The 11,590-nt window shown below is 31.3% G+C and overlaps 1 protein-coding gene across 2 annotated transcripts; it reads right to left on the bottom strand.

The window, feature by feature from the left end:
• Positions 1-2,290: 2,290 nt before the first annotated feature.
• LOC133305750 (pathogenesis-related homeodomain protein) lies at positions 2,291-10,551 on the bottom strand. 2 transcript variants are annotated; one of them, XM_061505991.1, is made up of 11 exons: positions 10,484-10,551; positions 7,651-8,205; positions 5,953-6,118; positions 5,608-5,731; positions 5,402-5,514; positions 4,954-5,292; positions 4,309-4,542; positions 4,074-4,163; positions 3,811-3,861; positions 2,826-3,068; positions 2,291-2,611 (listed from the first exon to the last, which is right to left on the bottom strand). In XM_061505991.1, the coding sequence occupies exons 2-11, from the start codon at positions 8,181-8,183 to the stop codon at positions 2,342-2,344; spliced, it is 2,163 nt and encodes a 720-aa protein (XP_061361975.1). In that variant the 5' UTR covers positions 8,184-8,205; positions 10,484-10,551; the 3' UTR covers positions 2,291-2,341. The 2 variants fall into 2 exon arrangements, with proteins under 2 accessions (XP_061361975.1, XP_061361976.1); XM_061505992.1 differs by lacking the exon at positions 10,484-10,551 and adding an exon at positions 10,165-10,192.
• Positions 10,552-11,590: the final 1,039 nt, after the last annotated feature.

Below are 11,590 nucleotides of genomic sequence, written 5' to 3'. Positions count from 1 at the left end.
AAAAAATAAATAAAGGATTTAATGTTTCTCATACACACATAAAAGTATGTGGGGCTTATATTTCTCTTTCTATCTCTCCTTCTCATATGAGCTCCACACACTTTTATGTATATGTAGGAGATAAATTTATCTCTTATAATATGAGAAACATTAAATCCATAAATGAAACATATTACAATGGTGAAAAGATAAACGTTTATACGCTGGATTGCTCCTTAGAATTTCTATATTATTTTTTAACTTTTTTTTTTTCAATTTTGATTCGTTATTTAGAATTTGTAACAGCTTTCGTAAATAATATTCACAACAACAAAAAATAACATTATTGTTTATCATTATTTTAATGGAAAATGATGAATCCTACGAATTTTAAATAACGGGGAATTATTCTAACTTAATATGTGATTTCATGTTTAAATTCAGGATATATATACAGCTATATACCGAATGATTTATAACAAAAATAGATTTAAATTTGGTCAAAACAACTTAACGGTTGAGGAAAGCTCAAAATTCTAGTGGGAGGAGTGGATTCGGGGCCGGCATTCCAAGTAAGAAGAAGACATGATTAATGATTTTATTCCCTGTTTTCCAAAAAAAGAAAGAAGACATGATTTTTGGCAGTCCTAAAAATGTGGTCTAGATGGACGAGGACAAGGAGGATCTGAAAATAAAATAATTGTTTTCTTACAAATTTTTTTACCATTTTGGCCTATATTAAATATTTAAATTAAAATTATAGAAGAACAAGAAATTCTGAGCATGTATGCATCATTTATACTTTTTATATTTTATGTTCCTGGTTATTGGTATTTTACAGATTTGGGCATATTTATCACAATCTTTAGCCACATATGATAAATACACTCCTTCATGCTTTCTTGGACCAAACAAACTCAACGCTATGGTACAACCCAGACTATGCATATGATACCTTTAAAAATCATCTAAAAATACACCAACTGGTCATGAACTTTTGTTTTTTAAATATTGAAGATTTTTAATTTCTACAAAAATTATTTTATTTTTTGGACATATTAATTGATAAATTTTTATAATAACTAATATTATATGACATATTTCAAAGAATTATATAAATTTTTTAATAAAGCGTATTTTTATAAAAATATTTATTTTTATCCTATCTAGTATTATACAATACATTACCAAACACTGGATAGTATTATCTTATACAATATATTATTTTATAGAAAAAGTGTGTATTCTTTTAAAAAAGAGATAAACACAAAGAGATTTGAGTCCTACTAAAAAAAATAAAAATATGAGTCTCACTTTTTTGTATCTATCTCTTTCTTAAAAAGACCTAAATTTGTATCCTTTAAAAGGCGTATACACTTTTCCCTTATTTTATATAATATTATACCAAATATTATATAATATTAAAATTTATCAAGCCACGTACTGCGAAATGTAATGTTTAACTTGTAAGCACGGGTCTCCTACTAGTTCGATATCATAAGTGAATAATATAAATTTTAGAAAAGCCGAAAGTCGAGCCTTACATTTTTTTATTTTTTTTCTGATACATGAGCCATACATTTTTTTTATCACTTGATAGGTGAAATATTTTAGCTTGTTTTTTCTAGTTAATAAATCTCATCTGATTAGTAACGTCCAATTTTTCTTAGTCCCATTCTTCGTTATCCGACAATTTTTTTTTTTTTTGTCTTAGATCTCAAAATTATTGTTTAAATATGTAATTACAAAGAATTTTACTTAATTGTTTACTCTTCAACAAAAAAAGATTCAATTTTACAAAAATATAATTTTATAAATAGTAATTGAAGATACACCATAAAAACCACTAAGTAAATAAACTCAACCCAAGGTTCTTTTTCATAATTTTAGTTTCTGGCTCTCTGGATTTGAGTCGTGTTGTATTATACATAATTTAAACGAATTCCTATATTATTTCAGATTGAGCATACCTTTTTTTCTTCTTTTTCTTTTTTGGTAAATGATTGAGCATACCTTTGTTGTCACATAATTTGCTTTGAACTAATATTTCTGCTTGTCATTTTGATTTATTATTTAAATTTAACAAACAACGGACATAGATAGCCATTCCCACAAATAAAGGGTTGTGATGTGACAAAGTATGTATGAGATTTTTTCAACAAAAAAAAAAGAAAAAAAAAAAAGAGAGTATGAGATTCTATGAGGAAGCAAGTACTAATATTAACATTTTGTATTATTAAAACCTTGACTATTTAACTTCAAAACAGTTGCTTCATTTTTCATTGTATAAAGTAAGGAAGGTACATCAAACTAACAACAAATTATATATTACCCTGCTGTGAAAAAATGTAAAAATATATAATTATTGTTCATCCTTTTCCCTTAACTCAGCTATGGGTACATATATAATAGACGGTTCATTTGAATAGAGTTTATCTGAACCTTTGGCTCTGTAATTTTGAACTTCAGTTAATTTTTGCTTCATACTATCAAGTTTAATCTTCACTTTGCTGAGTCTTTCAAATTCCAACTCTGCTACCTTACAGTCTCCTCCAAATATAATATTCACCCTCCTTTTCCTTTTTTTCAACAGTTTCTTCAAGCTCACGTCATCACTGATCTCCATGGAGTCCTGAAAATGCAAACATTAAAATGCAAACATATTGTTAATAAAACTTCCAACAATGTTTTGTACACCCCATTTTCTCAAGTGAACTGCAAGAAAAAAAAAATTGTTCTTCTTTGAAAATGTTATTTGCCTTGCCATGGTTTATAAAGCAATGTTACTTCTCAAGCACAAAAATGCACAGAGAACATGACATTTGTTTAGACTAGGAGAAAAGCACCTTGTTGCCATTTTCTCTTGTCAAGGGTGGAGATATTTCTAGTTTCCTTTTCTTCAAAGGATTGCTGGATGACTTTGTTTTCTCTTTGCCAATGACATTTTTACCATTCTTCTGGGAATGAATCACAGTTATTTTGGAGACTCTTGATTTCAAAGGCTCAGTTTTCTCCACATTTTGTAATCTAGAATCCTTTGAGGTCTTAGAAGTGAAACTCTGAAGCTGTTCTCCTCCTCCTCCTTGATACTGAACAAAACCCACTTACGTCAGAGTTTATTGCAAAGTCCAATAACAAAACAATATCCAAATTTCTGGCATAAAAAAAATGCCTTGTTCTAGGATTTAAAAAACTAGCATAAGTCTGCATCTATTTAAAGTAATTTTTACAAAGCAACAATGAAAAAATGGGAAGATATTGTGAAGCATTTTCTTTGGTTTTCGCAGGGGTAAACCCCATTCAAGAGCACTATGCTTAAGGTTATTTTCTTAATCTTTTTGTGCACAAAAGCACAAAATGTTACTTAATCCTTAAATATCTTCGACATTAATGGTCCAGTATTAAAGAAAATCCTATTTTACTTTGCAAATGGATCCTTATCTTCATCATATAATCTCCAATTTACTCTCTTATCCAAATCAACCAGCAGTTCCTATTAACTGACCTATTTATTATATATCTTAGTCACCAGCCGATTATAAAAAAAATAAGAATCAAACAGAGCAAGAACAAAAGAAAGAAACAATACTACTAATCAACATCACATTTATCTCAAACTAGTTGGGGTCGGTGGTAGATGAACCCAAATTAAAAGTACTAAAAAAAAATTTGACGAAAAGAAAGGATAAAAATAAAATTAAAAGAACTATAAATACCATTAGAAATGAAAATATAACAATAAACAATTCAGAAGAGGAATAAAAACAAAGAAACAATACTACTAGTATATATTGAAATAGGAGAGAGCAAAAGCATAGCAGTAAAGCTTACCTTTCTGGTTTTAAGTGCCAAGTAACGTGCATTTTTGAACCATTTGCTAACCTGCATTTTCTAACACGTTAGTAATAGGAAGTTGGAACAGATCAAGAACTGCATGGCATGAATAAAGACCAAAAGGCAATGCAAAAAGTTAGGGGGAGATCAATGATACAAAATTTGCGGCGAAATATGTAGTGTTTTCCAAAAGTTAATGTAGTTTTATAGGATGAATTCAGATTAAAATAAAACAAGATAAAAATAAAGACTAGCATAACCTTCCCCGCATCAATTCCCAACTCTTTCGAAAGACCTTCCTTCACGGATCTCGGAGGAAGCTCATTCTCTGCAAAAGCTTGGCGAAGCTTCTGGCACATTTCATTAAAAAATAAAATAAAATTATCAAACACAAATCAGTCCATCTATAATTATTTATGTATTAGTTCTCAAGTGGAATTTCCAGAGGTAATGACAAGAAAGAAAGATGAAAATAAGAACTGCTACAAGTAATACCTCAACTGCATCATGTGGAATCCTGAAACAGGATCTTCTTATTTGTACGGCTGAAGAATTCCCTCTTATTCTGTCATTGTTCTCATTATTGGGATATTTATTCTCACTTTCATGCAGAGTCATAAGAGTATTAACAGCATCAGACTCCTTTTCTCTTCGCTTTCTTTTGCCAGGACCCCAGTCTTCATCTTCACTTACTTGTTCATATGGAGGAGCATCCTTCCCAAACATTTCCTGAAAAGATATAAACTCAAATGAAACTTCATTTACAAGATCTGAATTATCCTTCACATATGGCCAGAGAAGAAAATAGTGAACTCTATTTTTTAGTAGGATTTCCATACACAAAACAAAAACAAATTTTTCATTTACATGACAACCAAGGGAAAATAATTGGAAATTCATTTTTTAATTAATACTATAAACAAATATTTTCCAAACCAATTTATAAACAAAAATCAGGACCATCATCCAATAATAAAGGCCAACACTTTGTACCAGTTAAACGACCGGCATAGCAAGAGCCTTAAATTTTGAGCTATCAACTTAAGGTGGGTAACTTGTTAATTCTGTACTACTGATAAAGTTGTCAACTTTACTTTGAGAACATGTGCTTACGATGAATGAGAACTATGATATACTCACATCATAAAGTTTCTTGTAGTCAACAGCTTTACGCTGCCTACGTCCACCCGCTAATTCGCCAGATTCATCAGAATCTATGTAGCTATTAACAGAACAGTATTCATGGCTAATGCCTTCATCTACTGGAGAACATTCACCACTCAAAGACCAAAGACCAGAATAACTGCTTAAATCATCGGATGCATTATCATCAATTCCTTCCGTGTGGATGCTGTGACTGTCTTCTTTCCTCTCTGGATTATAATCATCATCTTCAGGATCATCTGATGGCCATTCTTCTTCTTGATTTAGTAATGAAGTGTCACCATCAGGTATAGCAGCCTCTTCCTTGAATACATCCTTAATTTATGGGAGAAAGACATTATTACATGGACCAGTAAGAATGAATATATCAAAAGGGTAGTAAAATTCTGAAAAATTGATGTAATAGATTGTTAGGGTAAAAAACCTGCCAAGTACTGTCCAAGGAGAATTGAGTCCCAAGATGGGCATTTGTTGCCTCCAGTATTTCTATCTTACATTCACAATACTTGCAAAACCAGCCTTGGTCTCCAGGAGGAACTGCAATGTATAATTAACAGATTTGTTTTCTGAATGAAAAGCCAGCACACTAAAGCTTGCAGAACTGGCTGGCAAGGGTAAATGGGAACTCACTATTTTCAGTATCTAAAGGAGGATTGAGACATCTTTGGTGAAAAGCGCGATTGCATGTACCATCACAGAGTATAATATCATTATCTGGGAAAGCTTCACGCAGCTTGCAAATTGCACAGAATATCTAGGTGAAGAAAACAGAAAAATAAATATCCAGGTTTTAAAATGGTGAGACATCTCATCTCCCTATGAATTCATTAAACATGAGAATGGTATTCAATGTCAATGACTTCCCATTAGAAAAATAAAGCAAGGTTTGAAGCATTATAACATGTTTTGAGCTGGAAAGAATGCAAAGAGATAACATAATATAGTGAAGTATTTGTAGTTTTGATACTTGCTCACATGTTCATGATAAACAGATCCATCTGGAGCAATGACGGAATCTTCAATGCTACCCAACGAACTAAGAGAATCCAGCTGGCGAATGGCATCACGAATACTAAGTTTACATTTTAAAATCTGCTTCTTTGCTCTTTGTAGCTCCTTTTCAGGCCTAATCTTCTCTCGACTGTAATAGGCATTTCCGTTAAAAAGAATGGTAATTATGAAAAGTAAACTTGAATTTACAATGCCAATTCTATGAGTATGGTCCAGTATGAAAAAAGAATTGATTTTTCATATTCACTCCTCTTTTTTCCCCCTACACTACATCAAAAGCTGTCCCAAGTTTAACCCAAACTACTTTTCTATTTTTCATGAACCAACTATGCCTAAAGCGTAAGCTATTAGGTGAAGGCTCACAAGTGGTTCTATACCTAACACATTTTCACAAGCAAGAACCTTTTGGGCTTTAAGTGGGTATAATGCACAGACACACCTTATCTTGTGTTAAAATTCAACATTTATTTAGAAGAATGGGGGTGACTAGGATCAAACTCATGCCTACTTAGTCATAGAGGCTCCAATACTATGTCATGAACCAACTCTACCAAAAGTTTAAGTTATTGGGTGAAGGCTCATAATTGGTTTTATATCCAACACTATTGAACCATGACAAGATAAAAGCCCTTGTTCTTATAACCATATAGAAGTTTATTGTAATTTCAAATTTCAGAAATGTCAAACAAACAGAAGTTTACTTCATATTTTGACAAGCAGATGATAACTAAACTAAATCTTAGCTAAGCTTCTGCAAACAGAAAAACATAACAGACCATGTTCATTAAAAACAAGAGAAATAGTTAATGGATGTATAAATGAATGTCCAATAAATAAAATTGAATCTTTAACACCCCACAAAAAAGTTGAATCTTGAATCAAATTTTTTTATTCTTATATTCCTTCTATATCTTTGCAAAGTTACTTGCTAAAATTATGCATTTATATATTTGTCCCTTTTTTTTGTGCTTTTCACCATTGAGACACAGAAATAAGTCAAATAACATACCATACAGGTTGATAATTGCAGCATAAATTAAATTATCTAAAAGGCCTCCCAAAATATCCTTGCCAAAAAGTGTTCCACAGCAAACACAAGACAACAACAGGTCCTACCAAAGATCCACTGGCAATGTTGATTATGATTGTTTGTGTCTTTACGATTACATTTCCGACAAAGTATGCTTCCCTCAAATTGTCAGTTAATATGTCAATTACTAGATTAAAAAATCATTAGTTTTCCTCTACATGGATAGGTCCAGGAATCCAGACATTGGACTATTTGTAAGATTTCTCTTTTATCAGACTAATTTCATATGTTTTCTTCATAAGCCATATACTTTCCTAGTATCTTTTTTTTATTCATCGAGAAATTATGCATTATACGCAATACCAACATGATCTATCCTATCAATGTAAATGGGTATATATATCTATAGGTCCTTGGAATAATATATTCCCAAATTTTTCATGTGAACAATTTAAAAAATTCTTTCCTATGATGAAGAGAATATATTTTCCTACTTAAAATAATAAAAATTGCTTCACAGATTCTTTGAAACTTGCAGTAGGGAAGGCCACATCTCATTCTGTCAATTAAAAGACATATTATTTATCAAACATTTGAAAAAACAAAAAGCTAAAGAAAATTTTTTCCTGTACCTTTGACCTTTCCAACCTTCTCCAGAGTAAGCATCAATAAGGTTCTGCTCTAGCTTCATTTTGATTAAGAGGTACCTTGTTCTCCTCAGCAGGCGTGAAGCATCATCAAGATCCACATTATCCCTTTTTCTTCTCTTCTTTCTCCTTCTCTTATGTTTTTGAATCTTTGCCTCCTCATCAACATCTTTCCCCTCTTTTCTAGAACTAAGAAAAACTTTTGATTCTTGTAGCTTTGTTGAAGAGGGCATCAGTGAAGATTTCCCATCAGTTTTATGCAGATTTTGTCTAATAATTAATTTTTTATTTGAAGAATCCTTGATTGGTGTCTTGATGGAAGAATCAGTAACTGTCCTCCTTGATGTGTTTGTACCAACTCTGAGTTTATGAGATTTTGATTTTAGTTTATGTTTCTTCCTGCAATATTTTGCACTACTTGTTTTGAATCTCGATGAATCTAGCTTTGGTCCTGTCTGTTCCTTTGAGTGACTGGATTTTTTATTTCCTTTGCTTTTCAACTTCTCAGTTTCCCGCATATTAATTTATTATGTGTCACCCCTGAAGTACAGGCATAAAATTGATAAATAGTGACATTAAAAGTACAAGTAACATGATAGTCAAGATAAGTTGCTGGACAAGAATTGCACTTTGAATTGCAGATTAATATTACTTCTTACCCATTGCTAAGATATATCATACATGAACATTTATAATACACAGAAAATAACAATTCTTATTAGTAAAAAACATGAGAAGTATAATTGATTAAATCATTGATAGTTTGATACATAACTAGGTATTATTGCCAGACAAAATCATTCTTGTTTATTATCATGCCTGGCTGTAATACTTATTTCATCACATGTATATTATTTGTATATAGTAGGTTTAAAGCTGTAATATTATCTAGCCATGTATAGATACTGTTAGAGAATAAGCCTAGTCAGAATCGGTTTATCTTATGTTTAGCTTATTCAGAATCTGTTTAGTCTGAACTACACTGTTAGAATATTCTAGGCTAGACATTATGACAATATCTCTTGTAATCTCTCCTACATTGTAAAGCATTTGAATTCTTCCTATTTAATGAGAAAGTTTCTCAGAGAACCGATCAGTTTTTTCGAAGAAGCACTCTTGATATTAGACATAGTATCTCTTAAAATTCGGCACTAGGACACTGATTTATGGACACATATTAGCAAATAATAAGATAATGAAAAAGATAATTGTAACTAAATTCACCCAATACCATTTTTAAATGTATGTTCATTTCAGTTCCACAATTCCAGTGAAAGTATAACTAAGGGAGAATAGCCTGAAATTTAAGAGTTACCCTTCAAGCATTATAGTTTTCAATTCAAAAATAGGAAAGGTATTTCCCATGCAGAACATCAAAATTTTAGACACTGTTGTATTTAAAAGACAAATTATGAGAAAAAAATAGTCATCAATAAAAGACAATTCTTAAAATTCTACAGTAAAACTCGACCAAGCATTGCAATTAACATGAATATCAGAGCTCAAATTTTCATGCCATATAAACTAAGCCAAATGAACATATATGTAGAAGCATCAATATATAAGGCATCTTTATATATGAAGTGGAACTCCAAGGAAGCAATTCAAAATTAACCATCTCTTTATTTCGCTTTTGTAGCGTTAACAGTCTTCTGCATTTTTTTGTGGGGCTGGGCCATGTATAACACTTGGATAGGAAAAGAAACATTAACACTCAAGTGTCCGATGAAATATGCTTTCAGTAGCAGATAAACATATAAGTAAGATTCTATACCTTTCTTTCTTTTTTTCTTTTTTTCTTTTCTCTGTTTCCCACATCATTGAAAATTAGTACCTCATACGAGGACCAAAATGTAAGTAGAGTATAAGAAAAGTTTAGCATTAGGAATCTACAAATAGAAATTTTCTAGGGGAATGCATAACAAGTTTGTCTTGACAAAAAACAAATGAATTTTCGCTCGTGGTTTGGCAAAATTTTACCGGACAGAAACGCAAGAATTTGCAATTGATAATATGATCATATGCGGTCAGCATGTACTAAACATATTTGTAAGGAAATGCCAAAGCTTATCTACAACTGCAGTTGTATCTTTCAAGTCTTGTAGAGTCTATGTTTATTTCATTAATGCTGATCCACCAAAATGAAAGGAAAGAAAGAAAAATCCAATCCAAGAATGACAAAACTGAGTGATGTATATTCACAGTAAATTAATTTTTCAGATATATAATCACACAAAGATGAGAAAGACTATAGGTTTCAAAACGGATAGGGATGGGAAGGGGAAAGAAATTAACCTAAGGGCAGTGATGGGTGATGAACCACTCCAGTATCCCCCAAAGAAATCAAGAAACAATCATCAATAGCATAGAAATAGAGAATTTAAACAAATTCAGATCAAAGTAGAACATATCAAACACAGAAACAGTTAATCAAAAACCCAGATGCAACATTGTCAAGTACACAGCACAAGATGAGCTAGCAGCCCTTTTAAGCATTACATAGTCAGAAAATTGAAAAGACTGAGAAGAACACTGAATCAAGAATCATTTGACTATAGGCGTGATGTTCTAAGACCCTGATCACTTCAAAAGGCCAGCGAACCGCAAAACAAGTAATCATCATTAATTTCATTAATAATTTTTCAAAACCATGAGTCAATCTAGAAAACAAGAACTTATGATTAGAAAGTCAAGTGATTAGTGAGTCAAATTGGTGAAGAAAGTCATATCAAGACCTTGACTTTGTAAAGCCCCACAAAGTTCCAAGCTAAAACAAGAGAAACCCACATGAGTTTAAGGCCAATAAAAGAAAACTAACCTGAAATGGAAGAGAAAATATGATTGAAGATCTGAACTTTGAATAGCTCTGAAGCTGTTTCACAAGGGAAGAAGGAATAAGCTGAGAGATTTGAATAAAGTGACCCTTTTGATTGAGTGATTTTTTTGAATTTGAAATTGGGTCTCAGATTCCCAATGTTGATAGGGCAGTAGCCGGTTATGGTTATGGTTATGGTTATGCTTCTTGTTGTTGTTCTTGTTCTTTTTCTTTTTTTTTCTCTTGTGTTTTGTGGCGCACCTTATGATTATTCCACGCACCCAGAAAAGTGTTCAATTATGTTTTGTTTGTCCCTCTCTAGTTTTAACCAAAATTGTATATCTTTACGGCAAGAGAAAACAAATTTGCTCCTTGGGGAACTCAACTTCAAGCTGAATATACATGTTGTGTTCTTTCTTAATTGTGAATAGGCAATGGCATTGGGGTGTCTCCAACCATCTATGCAAATTGCAATCTTCTTCCTAAACTATGATATAAAGCTAAGAATAAGATTGAGATGGTTATTTAAGGAAGCAAAAGAAAATGGTGGCTTGGCTTGGTTATCAAGTTGGGAACTTGGGATACTACACCCATTTTTATTTTTATTTTAATAGAAAAACATTATGGTTATTTAGATGGAAAAAAAAAAAACAAATTCATGGTGGCTTGATACTTCGTGTGGTTTGCTAAAATATGAAATAGAGAGTGGAGCATGGTATATTCTCAAATGTTAAAAACTGAATTGTAAATAAAAAGAAAAAAGAAAAGATTTTTCTAAAATCTTGTTTTTTATTTTATTTTTTTTAGATGCAGCTTCAAAGTTTATATTATGCTTATCTTACTTTTAAAATCTGTTTTTGGTATTTAAGGTAACCGGAAATTTAACTAAAAAAATGTATTCAAGTTGTGATAACCATTTTCATTACTGAGATTAAAAAAAAATATTTTGAAAACAATATCATGGAAATCACCAGGCAAATACAAAACAATACATAATTAAGAGTTGGATGTTTCTTATGTTATCGAAGATATAATTATCTATTGTATACATATAAAAATATATGAAATTCACGTGAAAAGAATAAAGAAAAAAAAATATAAATCTCACAT

The sequence above is a fragment of the Gastrolobium bilobum genome, unplaced genomic scaffold (assembly GCF_033153095.1).
Source record: "Gastrolobium bilobum isolate Gb01-03AN ecotype WA unplaced genomic scaffold, APGP_CSIRO_Gbil_v1 utg3440, whole genome shotgun sequence".
NCBI classification, from domain to species: Eukaryota; Viridiplantae; Streptophyta; class Magnoliopsida; order Fabales; family Fabaceae; genus Gastrolobium; species Gastrolobium bilobum.
This window is presented reverse-complemented; position numbering and strand designations above follow the sequence as displayed.

Bases quoted from the DNA above. Each gene is read 5' to 3' on its own strand.
- LOC133305750 (XM_061505991.1), bottom strand. From the start codon at position 8,183: ATGCGGGAAACTGAGAAGTTGAAAAGCAAAGGAAATAAAAAATCCAGT. The intron at 5,293-5,401 runs GTTTTTTACCCT...CCATAAATTAAG, and splicing joins CCTTGGACAGTACTTGGCAG to GATGTATTCAAGGAAGAGGC. The intron at 3,069-3,810 runs GTAAGCTTTACT...GGTTTTGTTCAG, and splicing joins TGGCACTTAAAACCAGAAAG to TATCAAGGAGGAGGAGGAGA.